Source organism: Aotus nancymaae, unplaced genomic scaffold, assembly GCF_030222135.1.
Source record: "Aotus nancymaae isolate 86718 unplaced genomic scaffold, 86718_ANA_hifiasm-v0.15.2.pri h1tg000015l_0, whole genome shotgun sequence".
Classification (NCBI taxonomy): Eukaryota; Metazoa; Chordata; class Mammalia; order Primates; family Aotidae; genus Aotus; species Aotus nancymaae.
Window position 1 is genome coordinate 4,217,497 of NW_026988426.1, and position 24,366 is coordinate 4,241,862.

The window sequence follows — 24,366 nt, forward strand, 5'->3', positions numbered from 1 at the left end:
TCCAAGTCCTGACTAGAGCTGTCTTCAGGATGCACTGAGGAGTGGAAGCAAGGGGCAGAAAAGTGTGGGTGGTGTGCCGCCTGGGGAGGAGGGCGCAGATGTATATGGACATGGTTCTGGGAGAGAACCCAGGGCCTTGGGAGTGGGAGGTAAGGGTGGGAGACTTGCTTTCTGGTAGATCCTAGGAGTGAAATTGCTGGGTCACAGGAGAGTTGTTGGACATTTCTTGTAAATTTAAATGTGCAGCTCTTGGCAGGGCGCTCACACCTGTAATCCTAGCACTTTGGGAGGCCGAGGCGGGCGGATCACGATGTCAGTTCAAGGCCAGTCTGGCCAACATAACTAAAAATACAAAAATTTGCCGGGTGTGGTGGTGTGCACCTATAATCTCAGCTACTCAGGAGGCTGAGGCAGGAGAATCGTGAACACGGGAGGCGGAGGTTGCAGTGAGCCGAGATCACACCATTGTACTCCAGCCTGGGCAACAGTGTGAGACTCCGTCTCAAAAAAAAAAAAAGAAATAGAAAATGTGTAGCTCTCCAGTGGTGCAGTGGGAGGGCACCATTTTGGACTCTCCCGCAGGGTGTGGGAGTTCTAGTTGCTCTGCAGCCTTGCCAACACTTGGTGCTGTCAGTTTTTAAAGTTGTAGCCATTCTTCTTCTTCTTTTTTTTTTTGAGACAGAGTGTCTGTCACCCAGGCTGGAATGCAGCAGTGGGATCTCAGCTCATTGCAACCTCCACCTTCTAGGTTCAAATGATTCTCCTGCCTCAGCCTCTCAAGTAACTGGGATTATAGGCATGCGCCACCACGTCCAGCTATGTTTTGTATTTTTAGTAGAGATTGGGTTTCACCATGTTGGCCAGGCTGGTCTCGAACTCCTGACCTTGGATGATCCACCCACCTAGGCCTCCCAAAGTGCTGGGATTACAGGTATAAACCATCATGCCTGGCCTGGTAATGTGTCTTAAAGATAAAAATAGTTCTCCAGGTTCTTGACCTTTATCCACATTTTAGGAGACCAGGGGAAGGGCTCCTGACTTTTCCTGCTGGTTGTGAAGCAGAGTCTTTGACACCAGATGAGGCCCCTGTAGAGCTTTTGCTTTTGTTTTGTTTGAGACGGTGTCTCGCTGTGTCACCCAGGCTGGAGTGCAGTGGCACGATCTGAGCTCACTGCAGCCTCTTCCTCCCGGGTTAAAACGATTCTCCTGCCTCAGCCTCCCAAGTAGCTGAGATGACAGCTGTGCACCACCAGACCCAGGTAACTTTTGTATTTTTAGTAGAGACGGGGTTTCACCATGTTGGCCAGGCTGGTCTTGAACTCCTGATCTCAAGTGATCGACCTGCCTTGGTCTCACAAAGTGCTGGGATTACAGGCATGACCCACTGCGCCCGGGAAGCTTTAGCTGTTTCTGCTGGAGGGTCTTCAGTGGATGAGGGAGCTGAGGGTGCTCCCTGCAACACTGGTGTCAGGCCTCCTGTTTATGAAACTTTGTTCCCTGTAGAGGAAGGGCTGGGTGTCCCTAGCCGGTGCCTCTTGGTGTATATCTGGAGCATTTTTAAAATATATTTTTTTTAGTCAGAGATATAGCTTTATTATCATAATATTTCATAATCTAAAAACTTAATTCTGGGAACAGAATATTCCAACTTCTGTACAACTGACTGGCCCTGCAGAATACTGGAAAACACTGTCTAAGCAACTCGAACCTTGCAGATAACAATCTGTAACCTAGTTTGAGAAAAAGGAAAAAAGCAAGAAAAGCAGTTCAAAGGAAGATTTCTTCCCTACAAAACAGATAAAATTAAATCTGTTCTCCAGTTTAACCTGAACATAGTTTCCCAGAAACTTTGGTGATTTCTTCAGAAAAGCAACTGCCTTACCTCTAAGGTCAACCGCCCATGGGACAAAGGAAATATTTAAAAATAAAACACAAATGGGACATGGCACACAGCTCAGGCCATGGTGTGTTAAGTGGAATATGCTTCAGAGTAAGCCATCTCCCATGTTTTGACACTAAATTTATGTCTCTAAGGAAGCACAACACACATAACACATTTTTTTATAAGGGGGTCAAAATTTAGTGGGAACTTAAAAAAAATTTTAATATAATCTCAAAATAATTTGTCTTGTGAAATACAGAGTAGGATGACATTATGGTACTTTCTGAAGATCACGGGCTACCACTGTCAAAGAGAGTTGCCATGCCCTCTTGGTGTATATCCGGAGCATTTTTTTAATTTAATTTTTTGGCCGGATGTGGTGGCTCATTCCTATAACACCAGCACTTTGGGAGGTCAAGGCAGGTGGATCGCATCAGCTCAGGAGTTCAAGACCAGCCTGGACGACATGGCGAAACCCCATCTCTACAAAAAAAAAAAAAATCAGCCTGGCATGGTGGCATGCATCTGTAGTCCCAGCTACTCAGGAGGCTGAGGTGGGAGGATCACCTGAACCCCGGGAGGTTAAGCCTGCAGTGAGCTATGATCGTACCACTGAACTGCAGCCTGGACAATATAATGAGACATTGTCTCAAAAAACAGAAAACATTTTTTGTAGAGATGGGGTCTTACTATGTTGCCCTGGTTGTCCTGGGACTCCTGGGCTCAAGCAATCCTCCCACCTAGGCTTCCCAAAGTGCTGGGAGTATAGACTTGAGTCATCGTGTCTGGCCCCCTTCAACCATTTTTAAAATGGTGATTAAACAAACATAAAAAATATAATCTTAACTCTTTGTAAGTGTGCAAATCGGTGATATCAGGCACATTCACAGCGTTATACAGCCATCACCACCATCATCTCCAGAACTTTCTCATCACCCTCAACAGAAACCATTAAGCAACAACCTCCCGTTCCCCTCCCCGCATCCCCTGGTAACTGCTATTCTACTCTGTGAATTTGCCTGTTGTGGAAGTTTCCTATAAATGGAATCTCGCACTGTTTGAACCTTTGTGCCTGGCTTCGTTCACTTGGCGTCCTGCCCGCTTGTGAGGTACATCCATGTTGTAGCATGTGCCAGGACTTTCTTCCTTTTTCCTTTTTTTTTTTTTAAACAGAGTCTAAAACACCCTCTGTTGCCCAGGCTGGAGTGCAGTGGCACGATCACAACTCACTGCAACCTCCACCTCCCAGGCTCAAGCCATCCACCTGCTTCAGCCTCCCAAGTAGCTTGGACCACAGGTGTGCACCACCACGCCTGGCTAATATTTATTTATTTTTGGTATATACGGGGTCTTGCGATGTTGCCCAAACTGGTCTCCAGCCTTTAAGATCAAGCGATCTGTTTGCCTTCACTTTCCAAGGTACTGGGATGACAGGCGTGCGCTGCAGCGCCCAACCTTCCTTCCTCTTTGTGGCTGGATCACATTTCCCTGTGTGGACAGATGGCATTTGGTTTTTCCATTTACCTGTTGATGGACACCAGGGCTGTTTCTACCTGTGGCTTCTTGTGAATCTGCTGCAGTGAACAGGCACAGAGTAGGGAGGCTGGGTCTCAGCTTTCAGTTCCTTTGGGTCCATCCCTAGGAGTGAAATTGCTGGGTTATATGGTAGTCCTGTGTTTAGCTTTTTGAGGAACCACCAAATCATTTTCTTTTTTTTTTTTTTTTTTGAGATGGAGTTTTACTCTTGTTGCCCAGGTTGGAGTGCAATGGTGCAATCTCACCACAACCTCTGCCTTCCAGCTTCAAGCAATTCTCCTGCCTTGGCCCCCTGAGTAGCTGGAATTACAGGCATGCGTCACCACACCCAGCTAATTTTGTATTTTTACTAGGGACAGGGTTTCTCCATGTTGGTCGTGCTGGTTTCAAACCCCTGACCTCAGGTGATCTGCCCACCTTGGCCTGCCAAAGTGCTCAGATTACAGGTGTGAGCCACCGTGCCTGGCCTTTTCTTTCTTTCTTTTTTTTTTTTTTTTTGAGATGGAATTTTGCTCTGTTACAAGGCTGGAGTGCCGTGGCACTATCTCAGCTCACTGCAACCTTTGCCTCTCAGGTTCAAGCGATTCTCCTGCCTCAGCCTCCTGAATAGCTGGGATTACAGGTGCGTGCCACCACGCCCAGCTAATTTTTGTATTTTTAGTAGAGATGGGGTTTCACCCTGTTGGCCAGGATGACCTAGATCTCCTGACTTCGTGATCCACCTGCCTCAGTCTCCCAAAGTGGTGGGATGATGGGCATGAGCCACTGCACCTGGCCTTTCTTTTTTCTCTTTGTGAGACAGTCTCTCTCTGTTGCCCAGGCTGGAGTGTAGTGGTGAGATCTTGGCTCACTGCAATTTCCACCTTCCAGGTTCAAGCCATTCTCCTGCTTCAGCCTCCTGAGTAGCTGGGATTACAGGTGGGGGCCACCATGCCTGGCTAAGTTTTGTATTTTCAGTAGAGATGGGGCTTCACCATGTTGGCCAGGCTGGTCTCGAACTCCTGACCTCAGGTGATCTGCCTGCCTTGGCTTCCCAAAGTGCTGGGGTGACAAGCGTGAGCCACTTCGCCCGGCCTACCAAACCATTTTCTACCGTGGCTGCACCCCTCTACCAGTCCCACTTAGCTGAGGACTCTTGACTCGGGTTCAGGTCAGCATGAGGGCAGGTGGACAGGTAAGAGGTGGGGAGCTTCCCTCCCGGTGGAGCAGCTGCCGCAGGGGGAGCACGTGTGCTGAGGGTTGGAGACCCCCAGGTGCCTTCAGCCCTTTCCTTGCTCTCCCTGCCCCACCCCTGTCCCGCAGGCGAGCGAGGATAAGGTGAGGCAGCTGGTGAAGGAGATCGGCCGGGAGATCCAGCAGCTGAGCATGGCTGGCTGCTACTGGCTGCCCGGTTCCACTGTGGAGCACGTGGCCCGCTGCCGCAGCCTGGTGAAAGTGAACCTCTCGGGCTGCCGCCTCACCTCCCTGCGCCTCTCCAAGATGCTCTCGGCCCTGCAGCATCTGCGCTCGCTGGCCATCGACGTGAGTCCCGGCTTCGACGCCAGCCAGCTGAGCAGCGAGTGCAAGGCCACGCTAAGCCGCGTGCGGGAGCTCAAGCAGACGCTGTTCACGCCGTCCTACGGCGTGGTGCCCTGCTGCACCAGCCTGGAGAAGCTGCTACTCTACTTCGAGATTCTGGACCGCACGCGCGAGGGCGCCATCCTCTCGGGCCAGCTCATGGTGGGCCAGAGCAACGTGCCGCACTACCAGAACCTGCGCGTCTTCTACGCGCGCCTGGCTCCCGGCTACATCAACCAGGAGGTGGTGCGGCTGTACCTGGCTGTGCTCAGCGACCGCACGCCCCAGAACCTCCATGCCTTCCTCATCTCCGTCCCCGGCAGCTTCGCAGAGAGCGGTGCCACCAAGAACCTCCTGGACTCCATGGCGCGCAACGTCGCGCTGGACGCTCTGCAGCTGCCCAAGTCCTGGCTGAACGGCTCTTCCCTCCTGCAGCACATGAAATTCAACAACCCGTTTTACTTCAGCTTCAGCCGTTGCACCTTGTCGGGAGGCCACCTGATCCAGCAGGTCATCAACGGCGGGAAGGACCTGCGGAGCCTGGCCAGCCTGAACCTCAGCGGCTGCGTCCACTGCCTGTCTCCGGACTCCCTGCTGCGCAAGGCGGAGGACGACATCGACAGCAGCATCCTGGAGACGCTGGTGGCGTCCTGCTGCAACCTGCGCCACCTGAACCTCTCGGCTGCCCACCACCACAGCTCTGAGGGCCTGGGCCGCCACCTGTGCCAGCTCCTGGCCCGGCTGCGTCACCTGCGCTCCCTCTCCCTACCAGTCTGCTCCGTCGCCGACTCCGCGCCACGCGCGGATCGCGCGCCTGCCCAGCCCGCCATGCATGCCGTGCCGCGCGGCTTCGGCAAGAAAGTGCGCGTGGGCGTGCAGTCCTGTCCCAGCCCCTTCTCGGGTCAGGCAGGCCCCCAGCCCTCATCGGTGTTCTGGTCTCTGCTGAAGAACCTGCCCTTCCTGGAACACCTCGAGCTGATCGGGTCCAACTTCTCCTCTGCCATGCCGCGCAACGAGCCGGCCATCCGCAACTCGCTCCCGCCCTGCAGCCGCGCCCAGAGCGTCGGGGACTCGGAGGTGGCCGCCATCGGCCAGCTGGCCTTCCTGCGGCACCTGACGCTCGCACAGCTGCCCAGCATCCTGACGGGCTCCGGGCTGGTCAGTATCGGTCTTCAGTGCCAGCAGCTGCGGTCCCTGTCGCTGGCCAACCTGGGCATGATGGGGAAGGTGGTGTACATGCCCGCGCTCTCGGACATGTTGAAGCACTGCAAGCGGCTGAGGGACCTCAGGTGAGGGGGCCTGCGGGGACCTCCCGGGCCTCTGCTGGAGGCTGGCGGAGGGAAGTGCGTTTGCGTGGAACTTGGAGGCGGCCCTGCCCACAGGCCTGTCCTCCGGTAGAGCAGAGGCTGGGGTGGGACCTCGCCGCGTCCCATGCGGGGCTCAGGGGGCTCTGGGGAGAGCGGCATCTAGAGGAGCCGGGGGTGCAGGAGGCGGATGGCTGAGCTTAGTGTCCTCACTCCTGATAGTGTTAGAGTGATTGCCCCGGCCCTACTGTTGAGTCATCCTGCGTAATCCTCTCACAAGCCTACCAGGTGCTTGTGGTTGTTGCCACACAGCAGAGCTAGTAGGTGGGGAGTCAGGATTCGAACCCAGGCCTTTCTGACCTGACTGCAATTCCGTGTGTGTGTGTGTGTGTGTGTGTGTGTGTGTGTGTGTGTGTATGTGTATGTGTGTATGTTTAATTGCATTTTAGGTTTTGGGTTTGTTTTGTGTTTTGGGATGGAGTCTTGCTCTGTTGCCCAGGCTTGAGTGCAGTGGTGCCATCTTGGCCCACTGCAGCCTCCACCTCCCGGATTCCAGTGATTCTTCTGCCTCAGCCTCCTGACCACGCCCAGCTAATTTTTTATTTTTAGTCTTTTAGTAGAGTCAGAGTTTCACCATATTGGCCAGGTTGGTCTCGAACTCCTGACATCATGATCCTCCTGCCTTGGCCTCCCAAAGTGCTGGGATTATAGGCGTGAGCCACCACACCCCACCGTTATTTTTGTTTTGTTTTTAATTTTACTTTTATTTATTTTTGAGACAGAGTCTTGCTCTGTCATCCAAGCTGGAGTGCAGTGGCACCATCATAGCTCACTGCAGCCTCAACCTCCTGGGCTCAATCAGTCCTCCTGCCTCAGCCTCCCAAGTAGCTGGGACTACAGGTATATGCCATTACACCTGGCTATATATATATATTTAAAATTTTGTAGAGACACTATGTTGCCCGGGCTGGTCTCGAACTCCTGGGCTCAAGCGATCCTCCACCTTGGCCTCCCAAAGTGCTGATGCTGGAATTATAGGTGTGAGTCCCTGCACTTGGCCTCCATCTTTTTTTTTTTTTCCTTTTCTTTTCTTTTTGAGGCAGAGTCTCACTCTGTCACCCAGGCTGGAGTGCAGTGGTGCCATCTCGGCTCACTTCAACCTCTGCCTTCCAGGTTCAAGCAATTCTCCTGTCTCAGCCTCCCGAGTAGCTGGGACTGCAGGTGTATACCACCACACCTGGCTATTTTTTTTTTTTTTTTTTTTTTTGTAGTTTTAGTAGAGATGGGGTTTCACCATGTTGGGCAGGCTGGTCTTGAACTCCTGACCTCAGGTGATCCACCTGCCTTCGCCTCCCAAAGTGCTGGGATTACATGCATGAGCCACCATGCCTGGCAAGGCAGAGGCTTCCTGGGTCAGTAAGCACCATGTGAAGGAACCCCAGAGACTTGAAAATATGCCAGTTCAGAGGGTCCATGGGACAATGGGAGGTGAGAGGGAGAGGGAAAGATGGGGCGGACAATGCAGGTGGTGACAGTGCTGAGGGCCTTCACACGGGAGAGGGAGCAGCATCCCGGGCATCCCACATGGGCTGCAGGGGACAGGATGGAGGAGATGGGAGAGGTCGGCTCAGGAGGGGCACCATAGACTCCTGGGAGGTGATGGTCCCTGGGACTAGCAGCAGGACCCATCCAAGAGCGGGGAAGAGGTGGAACCACCGGCCTGGGAGAGCTCTACCCTAGACAGTGCTGGGGACCATGGCATTTCCAGAGCCAAGCACAAAATGAATTTATGTTGATTATGCTGTGGAGCAAACAGTATTCTTGTCAGTTCCCGGCATTTAAGGAATAAGAATTTGTTAACTTGAGAGGCATTTGGAAATCTTGGCAGATAAATCCAATCATGAAAAATGACCCCAAATGGGGTCGGGTGTGGTGGCTCACTCCTGTAATCCCAGCACTTTGGGAGGCCAAGTTGGGCAGATCACCTAAGGTTAGGAGTTGGAGACCAGCCTGACCAACATGATGAAATCCTGTCTCTACCAAAAACATAACAAAAATTAGCTGGGCATGGTGGCAGACACCTGTAGTCTCAGCTACTCAGGAGGCTGAGGCGGGAGATTTGCTCTTTACCCAGGAAGCAGAGGTTTCAGTGAGCCGAGATCGTACCACTGCATTCCAGCCTGGGTGAAAGCGTGAGACCTTCAAAAAAAAGAAAAGAGAAGAAAAGAAAAATTACCCAAAGTGGTCTGGCTGCAGTGACTCAAACTTGTAATCTCAGCGCTTTGGGAGGTTGAAGTGGAGGATCTCGTGAGCCCAGGAGTCCGAGACCAGCCTGGGCTACATTGCTAGACCACACACAACTCTGCAAAAATATAAAAAGAATGAGCAGGGTCTGGTGGTTCGTGGCTGTAGCCCCAGCTATTCAGGAGGCTGATGTGGGAGAATTGCTTGAGCCCAGCAGGTTAGGTCGAGGCTGCAGTGAGCTGTGATCGTGCCACTGCATTCCAATCTGGGCAACAGAGCAAGACCCTGTCTCTCAAAAAAAAAAGAAGAAGAAAATTACCCAAAAGGTAGTGAAGGCCTTGAACCTCAGTGCTACAAGGGACTTGGGTTTGGGAGACAGGGGAGGCAGGGCTTAGATAGTGACCTGCTGTCTCTGTGAGTCCTTAGCTGGTGGGGTGGGTGGCGGGTATGTGAAGTCATACATCCACCTAAGGGGGCATGTGGGCACGTGTCATTGTCCCCACAATAGTTAGCGTTCACTTTGTGCCTTTGCTGAGAGCCGTGCCCTGAGCCCATCTTCCCCACCACAATCTGTTGAAGTTGCAGCCTTGATCATTGCCATTTTCCACATGAGGCTGTGGAAGCTCAGGGGGAGCTGAGTCTCTTGCAGACGCCAGTGCTTGACCTTGGCCCTGGAGCCGTGCAGAGCAGAGATAAGGGGGTCCTTGTAAATCTCCACTCTCCCACAGAAGGCATGGCCGGAAGTGACTGGGTCTGCTCGGGAGCGGAGCGGCAGAGCTCGAGGCTTACACCCTGGAACCTTCCAGGGCCCTGCAGCCAGGCTGGGCACCACCCTTCTTTTTGGCCTCCCATTGCAGACCTGTTAGTGTTGGGTTGAGAAGCCCAGGATTAAACCCAGGACTTCCAAAAGACAGAGCAGATCGCTAAAGCCTCTTTATTTCCTGCCTGCTGGAGTCGCCAGGCCCTGGATCTGCCAACTGGATTCTCAGCTCAAGCCAACGCAGGGCTCTGTGCTTGGGGAGCGGGCCGGTTATTCATGCTCTGGCCCAGGCATCCTGGGTTGCTTTGAGAACCAGATGGGAGACTTTTCAGAATCTACCTGCTTTAGAAGTTTGATTCAATAGCTGGGTGCAGTGGCTCACACCTGTAATCCCAGCACTTTGGGAGGCCGAGGCAGGCAGATCACAAGGTCAGGAGATTGAGACCACCCTGGCTAACAAGGTGAAACCCCGTCTCTACTAAATATACAAAAAATTAGCTGTGTGTGGTGGTGTGCTTCTGTAATCCCAGCTACTCTGGAGACTGCGGCAGGGGAATTGCTTGAACCCAGGAGGTGGAAGTTGCAGTGAGCCAAGATTGCGCCACTGCACTCCAGCCTGGGTGACAGAGGGATACTCCACCTCAAAAATAAATAAATAAATAAATAAATAAATAAATAAATAGACTCAAAATGTATGTAAATTTTGGTCTTCCCCAACTTTTTTTTTTGAAATGGTCTCATTCTGCCTCCCAGGTTGGAGTGCAGTGGCATGATCACAGCTCACTGCAGCCTTGACCTCCTCCAGCTCAGGTGATCCTCCCACCTCAGCCTCCCAGGTAGCTGGGACTACAGACACACCTGACCACGCCCAGCTAGTTTTTTCTGTCTTTTGTAGAGCTGGGGTCTTGCTATGTTGCCCAGGCTGGTCTTGAACTCCTGGGCTCAAGTGATTCTCTTGCCTGGACCTCCCAAAGGGCTGGGACCACAGGTGTGAGCCACTGTGCCCAGTCCAGAGGGTCTGTTAAGTATGGCCTCCTAGTTGATGGGCCCAAGCCCAGAGTCCACGCCGATGTACGGCCTGGAAGAGTTGCTTTGGCGTCCTCAACTCATAGGTGACCTTTAGCTGTGGAACCAGGTGAGCCCACAGACTGGGCTAGGGTGCACATGATAAGAATTGGCCAGGAAGAGGAAGAAGAATGTATAAGGGAGACTGAGCAGGGGCTGTCAGCAAGCGAGGCACTGGCCAGAGGGAGGGGGTATTCTGGAAGCAAGAGGCAAAGGTGACAGCAGCCGCTGTGGGTGGAGGGTACCTTTGGGCTCATGTGACCCCTGCCAGGTGCTTTTCACGTGCATACAGGTCTAGATCCCTTCAATGTTCTCAACAAACCCTCAGTGTTGACACAGTTGTACCCACTTTATGGATGGAGAAAGTGAGGCCCAGAGAGTGAATGACCTTGCCCAGGTTACGCAGCTGCTTGTCTCCTGCCTCCCGGGGTGAGCAGCATTTCGTGGCCCCCGATGGCCTCCAGGGTCTGGGACAGGATCCCCGTGGCCAAGGGCTTTCTTCAGGAGCAGGGCCACGGAGGCAGTGTGGAGAGGCCTGCGGGCCCCAGGATCAGTGGGTTTTGTGGGCCAGCCTGAGCACCCGACCCGCTCATAATGGGATCTCTGTGCACAAACTCAAGCCTGTGCCCAGCAGCCGCTGAGAACCACGTCTGCTCTGAGCCGGGTACTGCCTGTTCAGAACAAACGCTGCTTCCCAGACTCTGCCAGCTGGCCCCGTTCCTCTGGATTCTGGCCTTCTGCGGCAAGGGAGCCTAGGGACGCTGCAGTGAAAGGAGCAGGTGGCACTCACTTGCCTGTGGGCAGGAGCTGTGTGGAGGAAACGGCGCTGGGGCCCCTGGAGGTTGGCACAGTGCTCCAAGGCTGCATGCATCCTGGGGCAGCCGGAGTCTCTTTGGTGGCACAGCTTGGAATCCCAGGCCAGCTGGCTGCTGCCACTGGCAGCCCCACACTGTGAGCCCCAGCTTTGTGCCTGTTGGGGCTCCTGGTGGGGAGAGTGTGGTGCAGGGAGTCTCTCTGGCTGGGGCTTGGACACACCTCGGTAGTAAGGGGATTACAAATTGGACAGAAAAAGGCGCCTTCTTTCCTCAGACCGACTAAGCCCTGCTTGCTCTGGAGGGAGGGGGGCATGTGTTACCCTGAGTCACTCGGGCTGCTGTGACCTCAGAACCAGGGCAGCGTCTGGGCAGAAGCAGGCCATCCTTTTCAGAGCCAGGCCCTGGCAGCCGCCCCAGGGACACCTCGGAGGCCTGGGTTCTGCTCTCACGGTCTGCGCGGTGGGCAGCTAGCTGGGAGCCCCCGCAGTGAGCCCAGCGCCTTTCACGCCCACGGAGTCACCAGGAGACCCAAGTGCCCCCTCTGGGAGCAGGATGTGGAGGCTGGATCCTCACGCAGAGGTTAGGCCTGGTGCAGAGGGAGCGTTTTCCTCGTCCCCAGCCACCCGAATTAGGTCAGCTCTGTCACTGTCCTGGGTGACATGCCCTGGGTGGAGTGCCATGGGAGCCTGCGAAGCTTTAAACGTGCCAGTCCCCCTGCCTGACCAGTCACTCCCATGGTCCTGCCGCATCCTGAACACCTGTGACAGGTGACTTCCTCAGGGGCGGAAGAATCTGGAGGTGGCTGTCTAGTGGAAAAAAGGTTTTTTTCATGCTCTGCCGACTTGGTTTTTAACCTCAGAGGCTTGAAGCACGGACCCACATCGCCACCTAGTGACCGCACGACGGCAGCTGTCCTCACCCAGTGCCCCGTTTCCATCCCCTGCTGTCTGGAGCCTCCTGCTTTTGCTTTGGAGAGAAATCCAGAGGTGACTTTGCAGCTCAGCAGATGCAGCGCCTGCACAATCTTTCACCCTCCCTGTTCCCACCTTCAGGTCTGCAAAGGGGATGCTTACTTTAGGATTTAGGGGGAGGTGGTATTTAAAATATATTTTAATGAAAACACTTTATTGCCATCTTTAAATAAAAACAATTTGAATAGCTTAACAAAACACGTTTAGAAAAATAAAGACAATTTGCACGTTTTATTATTTATTTAATTTTTTTTGTGTGTGTGAGACACAGTCTCACTCTCTTGCCCAGGCTGGAGTGCAGTGACATGATCTTGGCTCACTGCAACCTCTGCCTCCTGGGTTCAAGCAATTCTTGTGCCTCAGCCTCCCAAGTAGCTGGGATTATAGGCATCCACCACCATGACTAGATAATGTTTGTATTTTTAGTGGAGATGGGGTTTCACCATGGTGGCCAGGCTGGTCTCAAACTCCTATCCAGCCGACTTGGCCTCCCAAAGTGCTGGGATTACAGGTTTGAGCTGCTGTGCTCAGCAGAAAATAATTTGGTTTTTAAAAGATAGAGCCGGGTAAACTGTTCAAAGATATGCTTGAACTGCCAAAAAAAAAAGACCTAGCCAGGCGCGGTGGCTCACGCCTGTAATTTCAACACTTTAGGAGGCTGAGGCAGGCAGATCACGAGGTCAAGAGATTGAGACCATCCTGGCTCACATGGCGAAACCCCATCTTCACTAAAAATCCAAAAAATTAGCTGGGTGTGGTGGCATGCACCTGTAGTCCAGCTACTCTGGAGGCTGAGACAGGGGAATTGCTTGAACCCGGGAGGCGGAGGTTGCAGTCAGCCAAGATGGAGCCACTGCACTCCAGCCAGGGCGACAGAGCGAGACTCCATCTCAAAAGGAAACAAAAAAAAACAGCCAAATAGTGTGTTCAGACATTTTTCTCCAGAAAAATCAGCTGAAAAGAAAATTCAGATTCATGATAGGAAAGGCACTGGTTAGCTGCCTGCGCTCTGCCTGATTTTGGTGATTATTTTGTCCTTGGAGAGGATTAATCTAAGCTCCACGTGGCCACCCTTTACCTCCCTGGGAGGTGTCCTGTCTACTCATGGCTGTCTGGATTCCTTCCTCTGTATCTTCAAGGACAAAATTGATTAAATGGTGCCTGAGGGGTGGGGCTTGTGCTCTGTGTGTGTGATAGGGATTGTGGCCCTTTCCTGCATCCTGTGCAGTGGGCCCTGGATGCTGGCTTTTCAAAGCCACACCCTGAAGGCCCTCATTTCCCTCCCACACAATCTCAGCATCGGGAGCATCAGAGAATTTCTTTTTTTTTTTTTTTTTGAGACAACAGTCTGGCTCTGTTGCCCAGGCTGGAGTGCAGTGGCATGATCTCGGCTCACTGCAAACTCTGCCGCCCAGTATCAAGCGATTATCCTGCCTCAGCCTCCCCAGTAGCTGGGATTACAGGCGTGTCCCACCATGCCTTGCTAATTTTTTTTTTTAAGAGATGGACTCTTGGCTGGGTGTGGCGGCTCACCTGTACAGTGTGCACCTGTAATCCCAGCACTTTGGGAGGCCAAGGTGGGCGGATCACCTGAGGTCAGGAGTTCAAGACCAGCCTGACCAACATGATGAAACACTGTCTCTACTAAAAATACAAAAAATTAGCTGAGATAGGAGAATCACTTGAACCCAGGAGATGGAGGTTGCAATGAGCTGAGATCTCGCCATTGCGCTCCAGCCTGAGCAACAGAGCAAAACTCCCATCTCAAAAAAAAAAAAAAAAAGAGAGAGATGGAGTCTCGCTCTGTTGCCCAGGCTGAAGTGCAGTGTTTGGATCTTGGCTCACTGCAACCTCCGCCTCCCGGGTTCTAGCAGTTCTCCTGCTTCAGCCTCCTAAGTAGCTGGTATTACAGGTGCATGCTGCTACACCTGACTAGTTTTTTGTATTTTAGTAGAGATGGAGTTTCACTGTGTTGCCCAGGCTGGTCTTGAACTCCTGAGCTCAGGCAATCCACCCGCCTCAGCCTCCTAAAGTGCTAGGATTACAGGCGTGAGCCACCACACCCGGCCCTGCCTTAGTCTTTTTGTATCATCTTCCAGAGAAGGATCTCCTTGCCTGTGGTGCCTTCTGTTATGACTGTCCTGGACATCTGTGCTAGGGTCCTTGAGCTGCCAGGACAATTGATCACAAACAGAGTTGCTTAACATAACAGATATTTATTGTCTCATGATTCTGGAGTCCAGAGGTCCAAAATCAGCGTGTAGGCAGGTTTGGTTCCTTCTGAGGATGGTGAGGAAGAACTCGGCTGCCTGCCAGCCACACCTGGCTGCTTGGCTGGTGGACACGTGGCCCCATCTCCGCCTCCCTTGTGGCCTGGCCGTCCTCTCTGTGTCTGGGTTAGCTCTGTGCCTTCACCGGGCCTTGTAAGGAGCCAGTTACCAGATTTAGGGTCCACCCTCATGCAGGATGCAACCTCATCTTTTTTTTTTTTTGAGATGGAGTTTCACTCTTGTTACCCAGGCTGGAGTGCAATGGCGCAATCTCAGCTCACCGCAACCTCCGCCTCCTGGGTTCAGACAATTCTCCTGCCTCAGCCTCCTGAGTAGCTGGGATTACAGGCACGCACCACCATGCCCAGCTAATTTTTTGTATTAGTAGAGACGGGGTTTCACCATGTTGACCGGGATGGTCTCGATCTCTTGACCTCGTGATCCACCCGCCTCTGCCTCCCAAAGTGCTGGGATTACAGGCTTGAGCCACCGTGCCCGGCCGCAACCTCATCTTAACTCCATTGCATCTACAATGAACCCACATCCAAATAAGGCCACACTCTCAGGTCCCAAGGTGAGGACTCCTGCATAGTGTATGTGCGGGGAAGGGTTGCAGCTCAGCCAGCCCTTCCCCATTCTCAGCCCATCCCTCCAGCGGCTTCTCCCTCTACCGCAGGAGCTCCTGGCAGCCCCTGATGTAGCATGAGTTTCCCTCTGGCCTCTCTGCTCCTTCTTGATTGTCATCTCAGGGGCTCGCTGCACCCCACGACCTGCCACAGTCTGGGTCTTGCCCGGTCCCACAGCCTGGTTCCCCAAGAGCCCCTGGACTCTCAGCAGCGCCCCATCCCCACATCTGCCACTGCGCCTCGAGACCTGCCCTGTCCTTCTGCTTTCTGTCTGGCTGGACAGACTCCCCTGGAAGAATCTAGAATGTTGTCCCCTAGTTCCCTTTCCCAAGTCCTCCCTTTCCCCCTGAGCTCTCTCGTCTTGGTCTCTGTTGCTGTAGCGTTGGTGTGGACTCAAGGGGCTTCCTCCCTGCCTTGTGGCCTGGCCCTGCCCTGCCCTGGCTGCCAACCTCTTAGCTTGGCCCCACTCCCCTCAGCCTCCCCTTCTGGCCCTGCAGCCATCCCATCTGTCGGGGCTGGAGCGGCCCCCACCTGGCTGAGGTTCTGTCCATCCCCCCACCCCGCCTCCTGGATTCCTGCCCTCTCCCACTGTGTTCAGTCACCATCTGAGCTCCCCAAGGGCAGGGGCCACGTGTGGGGTTCTCTCTGCATCCCCTGCCCAGCATGCCAGTGTTTGAGGAAGGTGGGGTGCCTGGGGGTTAGTGGGTACACCAGGCAGGCTGGGCACACAGATGCTGATGGCCTCAGCCAGTGACTTGCAGCCAGGCTCTGTAGATACTGGCTGGCTATTTGCATCAGGCCCACTGGGTCCCCTCCAAATCAGATCTCCAAGGCAGACCCTGGGGTTCTGAGTCGGCACCCAGTCTTCCAGGGGATGGTGGTATAGAGGGCGGGCAGGAACAGCCGGGCTGGGTCCCAGGCCAGGAATCTTCCACTCTTAGCACATCCGTGCGCCCAGCTGGCCTGGGCTGGCCTGCCAGCCCCTCCTGTGGGCCTCACGGCACCCTCTCTCCCTGCAGGCTGGAGCAGCCCTACTTCAGCGCCAATGCCCAGTTCTTCCAGGCACTGAGCCAGTGCCCCTCGCTGCAGCGCCTGTGCCTGGTCTCCCGCAGTGGCACCCTCCAGCCCGACGCTGTGCTGGCCTTCATGGCCCGCTGCCTGCACGTCGTCATGTGCCACCTGTTCACCGGGGAGTCACTCGCCACCTGCAAGAACCTGCAGCAGTCTCTCCTCCGCAGGTGAGTGATGTGGGCTGGGCATAGCTTCAGGCTCCGCAGACATCAAGTGCCTGCCAGTGATTTCCTGGAATTGACCAGCATCAGGCAGTGACGGAGTGAAAGCAAGGGGTGTGGTCTCCTCCGGCCCAGCCTCTGCTCCTAGACACTCCCGAGCCACATGGTAAATTTTCTAGATAGTTCAAACTCTCCTCTCCCACAGGCACAAAAGTGTGCTGCTGCTGCTTATTGCTATTTTTGAGACAGAGTCCCTGTTGCCCAGCTGAAGTGCAGTGGCGAACTCTGCTCACTGCAGCCTTTGCCTCCACCGTTCAAGCAATTCTCCTGCCTCAGCTTCTTGAGTAGCTGGGACTACAGGCGTGGGCCACCATGCCCAGCTAATTTTTGTATTTTAGAAGAGGTGGGGTTTCACCATGTTGGCCAGGCTGGTTTCGAACTCCTGATGTCAAGTGATCCGCCTGCCTCAGCCTCCCAAACTGCTGGGATTACAGATGTGAGCCACCGTGCCCGGCCTCCACATGGTAAATTTTCTAGATTGTTCAAGCTCTCTTTTCCCACAAGCACAAAAGTATTTTTCTTATTATTTTTGAGATGGAGTCTCACTCTGTTGCCCAGGCTGGAGTGTAGTGGCAAAATCTCGGCTCACCTCAGCCTTCATCTCTCAGCTTCCCAAGTAGCTGGGACTACAGGTGCGTACCGCCAGCCTGTATTTTGTGTTTTAGTAGAGGCGGGGTTTCACCATGTTGGCCAGGCTAGTCTCAAACTCCTGACCTCAAGTGATCCACTCGCTTCGGCCTCCCAAAGTGCTGGGATTACAGGTGTGAGCCTCCACACCCAGCCTGCAACTATCTTTTAACTCTGGATTTTTCACATCTCTGCACATTGTTTAGATCTGGGAGCAGTGGTTACTGGGGCAGTTGTGGTTACTGGGGCAGTTGTGGGTACAGGTGGTAGATTGAACAGAGATCCTTCCTTCTTGTGGGGCAGCCTCTCCGTCTCGTCGCCGCCTGCTGTCAGGCCCTTTCCGGAAGGCCCGTGTCCTCTGGCCCCTCTTCTCTCAGCATCTCCGCTTCCCCTTGTGAGCAGGGTATACTGGGGTTTGATGATCTGTTGCTGAGCACCAACTCAGATGAGCACCTAGAATTGAACACAAGTCAGGAGGCGATTCCTGGAGAGAGCTTGACCTTCACAGGCGATCTGGGGAGTGACGTATTTAAAGACCTCTCAGGAGGACAGGCTGACTGTCAAAATGAGCAGGGCTCCTGAGAGAGGCGTAAGCCTGGTGCTGAGTGTTCGTGCCCCTGAAGGTGGGGAGAGGTGACAGGGAGGAGGCACCAGCTGTTCACAGAGTAGCAAGAAGAGCCATCAGCCAGGAGGTCTCGAGCCTTTGGGCCCTGAAGCCCTGCTGGCCGCACTCTGGGACAGTCTGTTGTCCTTGTGGTCTGCCACTGGCTTTCTCAGGAATAATCCTAGTTGAGCTTTCCCCTCTCTGGTTGTAAAAACAACTTGTGTTTATAGTACTTTTTAAAAATTTATACTATGAGTCAACCTCTTTTTTTTTTTCTTTTTCGAGACTGAGTCTCACTCTTGTCATCCAGGCTGGAGTGCAGTGGTGCAATCTCAGCTCACTGCAACCTCCGCCTTCCAGGTTCAAGCAGTTCTCCTGGCTCAGGCTCCTGATTAGCTGGGATTATAAGTGCACACCACTATACCCTAATTTTTGTATTTTTAGTAGAGACGGGGTTTCTCCATGTTGGCCAGGCTGGTCTCGAACTCCCAACCTCAGGTGATCCGCCCGTCTAGGCCTCCCAAAGTGCTGGGATTACAGGCGTGAGCGACCGCGCCCGGCCTGACATCAACCTATTTTTAAGTGAAAGTTTCCCAACAGTGAAAGTTGCCAACTTTCCCTGGAGAACCAACTGGAGATAAGGTTCTCATATTGTTTTGTAATCTGATTTCTAAAAATGTAACATTGGCTGGGTGCCGTGGCTCACGCCTGTAATCCCATCACTTTCGGAGGTCTAGGTGGGTGGATCACGAGATCAAGAGATCAAGAACATCCAGGCCAACATGATGAAACCCTGTGTCTACTAAAAATACAAAAATAAAATAAAAAATTAGCCAGGCGTGGTGGCACGCACCTATAGTCCCAGCTACTCAGGAGGCTGAGGCAGGAGAATTGCTCGAACTCAGGAGGCGGAGGTTGTAGTGGGCTGAGATCGTGCCACTGCACTCCAGCCTGGTAACAGAGATGCCGTCTCTTAAAAAAAAAAAAAAGTAACACTACACTGTGGAGTCTTCTTGTGTCAGTAAATAAAGCCCTAAGTGATTGTTCTCAGTACCAGCCTGGTGGCCCTCATCTGGAAGTCATGGTCAGCCTCACGTGGCTCTTGTAGAAAACACAGTTCCTGCGTCCTCGACTTTGCTTTGGACCTTGACGCTCCTTGCGGTGGAACCAGGAGGGCAGCCTGGGTGGCGGCTGGAATGTTCCAGCTCATCCCCTTGCCTCTGCTTCCCCACACCTTAGCATCCTTGTGCTGTGAGCTGGACGTGACGCCTGCTCATATGCCCGTTTTAGGAGGGCTGAGTGGGTCACAGGCGCCAAAGGGCTTAGCCAAGTGGGCCTGGGGACGGGCGGTAGCTGTTGCGGGGAGGGGCCCACTGTGCTCGGTGAGGCTGCTGAGAGGCCAAGGCTGGGTTTTCCCCGGTGTGGCGGCTGCAGGCAACTCCGCCCTAGTTCCGCCCTGTCAGCTGCGCCTAGAGCCTCAGGCCTTCTCCCCCATCAGCTCGCAGCTGGGCTCCTCTCAAAGGCGCTCCAGCCAGTGGGAGGCTGCCACTGTATGCCCAGAGCCGACGTCTCCTGGGTGGGTGTGTTTTGTTGAAGGGACTTGAGAGTGGGCATTGCGTCTCTTCTGTTGCCTGTGCGTCTGGGGCTCTCAGACCCATCCCAGGTGGGATGGTCTCAGCCCTGCAGGGGTGGGGTGGCTTTTCCTGCCGTGATGGGGGCCTGCTCTGGGACTTGTTTCCTCGCTGCAGCGGAGAACATCCAGGACCCCCAAGCAGTTCAGGATGGCTGTGCTCATGACGGGCAGCCGACCCGGCCTCGAGGGTCAGAGCAGCCCCAGGCCCCACCCTCACAGGCATCCCCAGCCGATAAGCCTGCTTTTCCTTCTGGGTCTCAGAATCCTCTCTGCACAGTGCTGCAGGCAGGTTGGTTGTATGTGGCACCGGATGCCAGCCCCGGCTTTGAGCTGCTGTCTCCTCTATCCACCTGCCACTGCCTGTGGCCAGCTCAGTGCCACCCCTTGCAGGCCATGAGCTCCCCCTCTGGCCTCCTGGGGTACCCTGCGCCTGCGCGTTTTTTAGGCAAGTCTGATGCTCTAAGTGGATGCTGTAAGGTCTCTGCATTCCCCGGTTGGATGGTCCTTTTTTTTTTTTAAGGCTGGTGCTCCAAAACTCTTCTTTGGTGTTTTTTTGTGTCCCCAGGCACAAGCTGAGCCTGGTGCTGGGTTCGCTGGTGGCCCCAGAGGGTGCTGGTCACACGCAGGTACATGGGAGAGCCCTTGATCAGCCATCTTTGCTGCGTGGTGTTTGAGAGCATCCCCAGGACTTCCTGGGTGGAAGCCTTGCCCGTCCCTCCGTGCCAGTCCCTCTGTGACCCCGCTCCCCACCCCTGTGTCCCACACCTGGCACAGCACCCAGGCCTGTGGTGGGACCCACAGCCCACTTGCTGCTGACTGAGCGGGAGGAGGGTGTTAAGGCCTCTGTGTTAGCAATGCACCTCTGTCCTGAGCATTCTCTCTGCTCCAGGCACTGTGTCTTGCCTCTTGTTCAAGCCTCGAAGAAGCTCTGTGAGCTCAATGCGATCAGCCCGTTTACAGAGGAAGGAACAGTCTCCAAGAGGCGCCCTGAGCAGTGTAGCAGGGAGCACGTGCTGGTGGGATGAGAGTTCACACCTAGAAGAGGAGAGGGGCCATGCTGGGACTGTGCAGGGCCATCCAGGGCCGAGGGGACCTCTGTGGGGACCTCCAGGCTCTGTGCTGCACAGGCTCTGTCAGGATCTTCTGCAGATGATAGGCTTACAGCGTTTCATGGACCTCTGTGCTCACATAGGCAGGATTTCCCCAGGGCTGCTGAAAGCCCCACCCTGCTGGAAGTCAGATACCACCCCAAAGCCAGGTGGGAGAGGCCCCTTCCACAGATGCCTGTGCCACTGCTTCCTCATTGCCTCCGTGCCTGTGTCTGACTCCGTGCCATCCCCAATTATGGCAGTGTGACCCAGGCCGCAGGTCCTGGCTGACCTGCAGACGGGATCTGATCTTTGTTTCCCGGGCTTTCCAGCCCAGGGCACCTGTGGGTGTGGCGGTCAGTGTCAGCCCCACAGCTCTGGCCTTTGCAGCTGCGCCCAGGGCCCAGCAGGTGGCGCCGGGGCTCCCGGGAACGGGTCGCAGGCCCCGCCCCCTGCTCTGCACCTTGAACGTGAGAGGAGGAGCAGCGATTTGTTGTTGCTTTTCCTGATGCTTTTCTCTTTCTCATCTTTCCCTGCCTGGGTGATTACGGAGCTGCAGGGAGGACCTGGCCCCGGGCTGTTGTGCGGCTCACCTGTCCCCTCTTCTGGGTGGCCTGGGGTCTCACCGGTTTCTCTGTGTGTCAGCCAGCCTGTAGGGCTGGCTGGTGTCGTGGCTGCTGACCTGCCGACGGTGACCACGCTGCCTCTTTTGACGGCCAGCACCCTTCTGTCCCTGACAGACTCACCGTCACACACGGCTGTCTCTTTTTTTTTTTTAAGAGACAGGGTCTCTGTTGCCCAGGCTGTAGTGCAATGGTGCAATCACAGCTCACTGCAGCCTCGACCTCCCAAGCTCAAGTGATTCTCCTGCTTCAGCCTCCTGAGTACCTGGGACTACAGGTGCTTGGCACGACTCCCGGCTAATTTTTTAATTTTTATTTTTTTGAGATGGAGTCTTGCTCTGTCGCCCAGACTGGAGTGCAGTGGTGCGATCTTGGCTCGCTGCAACCTTTGCTTCATGGGTTCAAGTGATTTTACTGCCTCCAGCCTCCTGAGTAGCTGGGATTACAGGTGCCTGCCACCATGCCCGGCTAATTTTTGTATTTTTAGTAGAGACAGGGTTTCGCCATGTTTGTCTGACTAGAATTTTTTGATTTTTTGTAAAGATGGTGTCTCCCTGTGTTGCCCAGGCTGGTCTTTTTATTTTGTTTTATTTTATTTTATTTTGAGACAGAGTTTCGCTCTGTTGCCAGGCTGGAGTGCAGTAGTGTGATCTCGGCTCACCGTAACGTCTGCCTCCCGGGTTTAAGCGATTCCTCTGCCTCAGCCTCCCGAGTAGCTGGGATTACAGGCACACCCCACCACACCCAGCTAATTTTTGTGTTTTTAGTAGAGACAGGTTTCACTATGTTGGCCAGGCTGGTCTCGAACTCCTGACCTCAGGTGATCCACCTGCCTCAGGCTTCCAAAGTGCTGGGATTACAGGCATGAGCTGCTGTGCCCGACCTAGATGTTTTTGTCTTGCTTTCTGGGGCACTGCTATGTTTTTCCTCTGCCTGGAGCTCCTCGGCTGGTGCTTGGGTCTTTGCATTTTCTTTTTCTTTTTTTTTTTTAGAGACAGAGTCTCACTGTGTTGCCCAAGCTGGTGTACGGTGGTGTGATCATAGCTCACTGCAGCCTCAACCTTCTGGGCTTAAGTGATCCTCCTGCCTCAGCCTCCTGAGTGACCGGGGTGACGGGCATGCACCACCATGCCCAGCTAATTTTTTTAATTTTTTATAGAGTCAGGGTCTCCCTATGTTACCCAGGCTGTTCTGGAACTCCTGGGCTCAAAGGATCCTCCCACCTCCGCCTCCCAGGTGGTGGGATTACAGGTTGAGCCACAGTACCCGGCTTGCATTGCGTTTTGACCCAGTAGAACCAGTAGGATTGTGCTGGTCACCTGCTCTGACTGAGGGGTCCCTGCTCTGAGTGGTCCCTGCTCTGCCCCGGCCCCCTGGTGGCTGGTTGTAGGGTGGCGGGGAAGGCAAAATGAGGTCATGTTTGTCGAGTTCACCCAGTGCCTGGCACAGGGTGGACACCCCGTGGCAACTGTGTACGAGTTTTCTTGCACAGTGTGGTAGGGGCTGGCCGCCTGGGGGTGGGGACATTGGGAGGGTCGCCCACCTGCCATTTGTCATGCAGTCAAACACGTGCTGTTCCTGAGTGGCTGCCTCTGTGTCTGCTCCTCCCAGCCATTACTGCTGCCTCACTGACCTGGGAGTCACAACCCCTTAAGGTGGCCCAGGTCTGGCTGTGGGGTGTGGGCACCTGTCCCATCTCTGTCCTGGCTGTAGGGCCTCTGATTCTTGTGGCTGGCATGGAGCAGGTGCGCCTGAGCCTGGTGAGAACCGCGGTGCCTGTCCTCAGCTGTCCTACTCCTCCCCAGCTCTGACTGCCACGTACAGCGCCCTCCAGGCACATCGAGGGTGACCCCTGAAGCTGAGCCTGGGTGGGGATGGCAGGTGTGAGTGCCTTCCGGGCTCCCTCTGTGGGCTCCGCTCCCTCCGTGGCCGCCCACATACTCCGCTGACCGCCTGTCTCTGGTTCAGCTTCCAGGCCGAGCGGCCCGCGTTGAATGTTGTCATCTTCCCTCTGCTCCACGAGGGCCTGACCGACGTCATCCGGGACGTCCCCCTGGTGCACCTGGATGAGATCACCTTATTTAAGAGCCGAGTGGCCGAGGAACCGCCGAACCTGTGGTGGTGAGAGGCCGAGCCACTGCCCTTTGGTCTGAGTCACCTCGAGACGCTGCAGGAGCCTGGGACACCAGGGACCCTTAGTTTGTCACAAGAGGAAGGGGGCCTCTCTCTCGGCTGGCCACGCCCCGCCTGGCTCTTGGGGCTCCCGGTGTCTCCATGGCTCTCTCATGGGAACTGTTGCTCTGTGAAGTTTGGGTCGAGGGGATATGCTCTGGGTGACGTGAAGGGCTCGGGGGACAGTCAGTGTGGGGCCTGGCTGAACCAGGCTGAGCCTTGGGACCTGGCTGTGGTATTGGTACACTAAGCCTCAATCCCTGGGGGCCCTGTCCATGGCTTGGAGGGCCGGAACCCTGTCCCGCTGCCCCTTCGCTCTGACCGGGAAGCATGTCCCTTGGCTGTTGTGTTTGTGGTCACCTGCTGCCTGTGCCTGGCAGATGGGTGGCCACACGCTGTCCCTCTGAAGTCCGGTTGGCCAGGCTGGTCACCTCGTGTCTGAGTATCCCCTTTCGTGGTCAAATGTGACATGGGGACGTGGCTGCAGACTTGGGGCTCTCTGTCCCTTTAGGACACACTAGAACCCCCTCATGTCTCTGTGGCTTTTCTAGCCAGATGATGTCTGTGGCCCCAGAGAGGCCCCTGGGGTTGGGACTGCTGGTTGGAGCGTCCCCTGCGGCTTTTCAGCCCCAGGAGCAGGGCCTGTTTCTCACAAGAGAGGCCTCCTCCCCTCTCACCCTCCCGTGGCACTCAGCCTCCCTGGGAAGGTCCACGTGCGCTCCTGGGCAGATCAATACACATTCGGCCTTGTTAGAGTAATGTGAAACATTAAAACCCAGAAAGGATTCCAAAGGCTGGAGTAGCAATCACATTACCTTGTTTCAAATGACTTTAAGACTTAAAAAATATTTGGCCTGTTTGAGGGTGGCTCATGCCTGTAATCCCAGCACTTTGGGAGGCCGAGGTGGGTGAATCACAAGGTCAGGAGTTCGAGACCAGCCTGGCCATAATGGTGAAACCCCGTCACTACTGAAAATACAAAAATGAGCTGGGCGTGCTGGTGGGCACCTGTAATCCCAGCTACTTGGGAGGCTGAGGCAGGAGAATTGTTTGAACTTGGGAGGCAAAGGTTGCAGTGAGCTGAGATCAAGCCATTGCACGCCAGCCTGGGCGACAGGGCGAGACTCTGTCTCTCTCTATATATATTTACACATCCACACATATTCATATATATTCAACACATTTTGGGACGATCCCTTGAGCCCAGGAGTTTGAGACCAGCCTGGGCAACACAGGGATACCCCATGTCTTAAAAAAGAAATAAAAATTTCAACAAAGCTATTCCAAAAATGAGGAC

General features: G+C 54.4%; 1 protein-coding gene across 1 annotated transcript in view; it reads left to right on the top strand.

Annotated features, from left to right (window-relative positions):
* Nucleotides 1-23,036, top strand: part of FBXL18 (F-box and leucine rich repeat protein 18) — a 37,190-nt gene extending 14,154 nt beyond the window's left edge. The window contains exons 3-5 of the mRNA XM_012455576.2: nt 4,721-6,264; nt 16,050-16,268; nt 22,866-23,036. Coding sequence (XP_012310999.1) covers nt 4,721-6,264; nt 16,050-16,268; nt 22,866-23,022 — 1,920 coding nt within the window. The 3' untranslated portion in view covers nt 23,023-23,036. The remainder of the gene's footprint in view (nt 1-4,720; nt 6,265-16,049; nt 16,269-22,865) is intronic.
* The last annotated feature ends 1,330 nt before the right edge of the window (nt 23,037-24,366 follow it).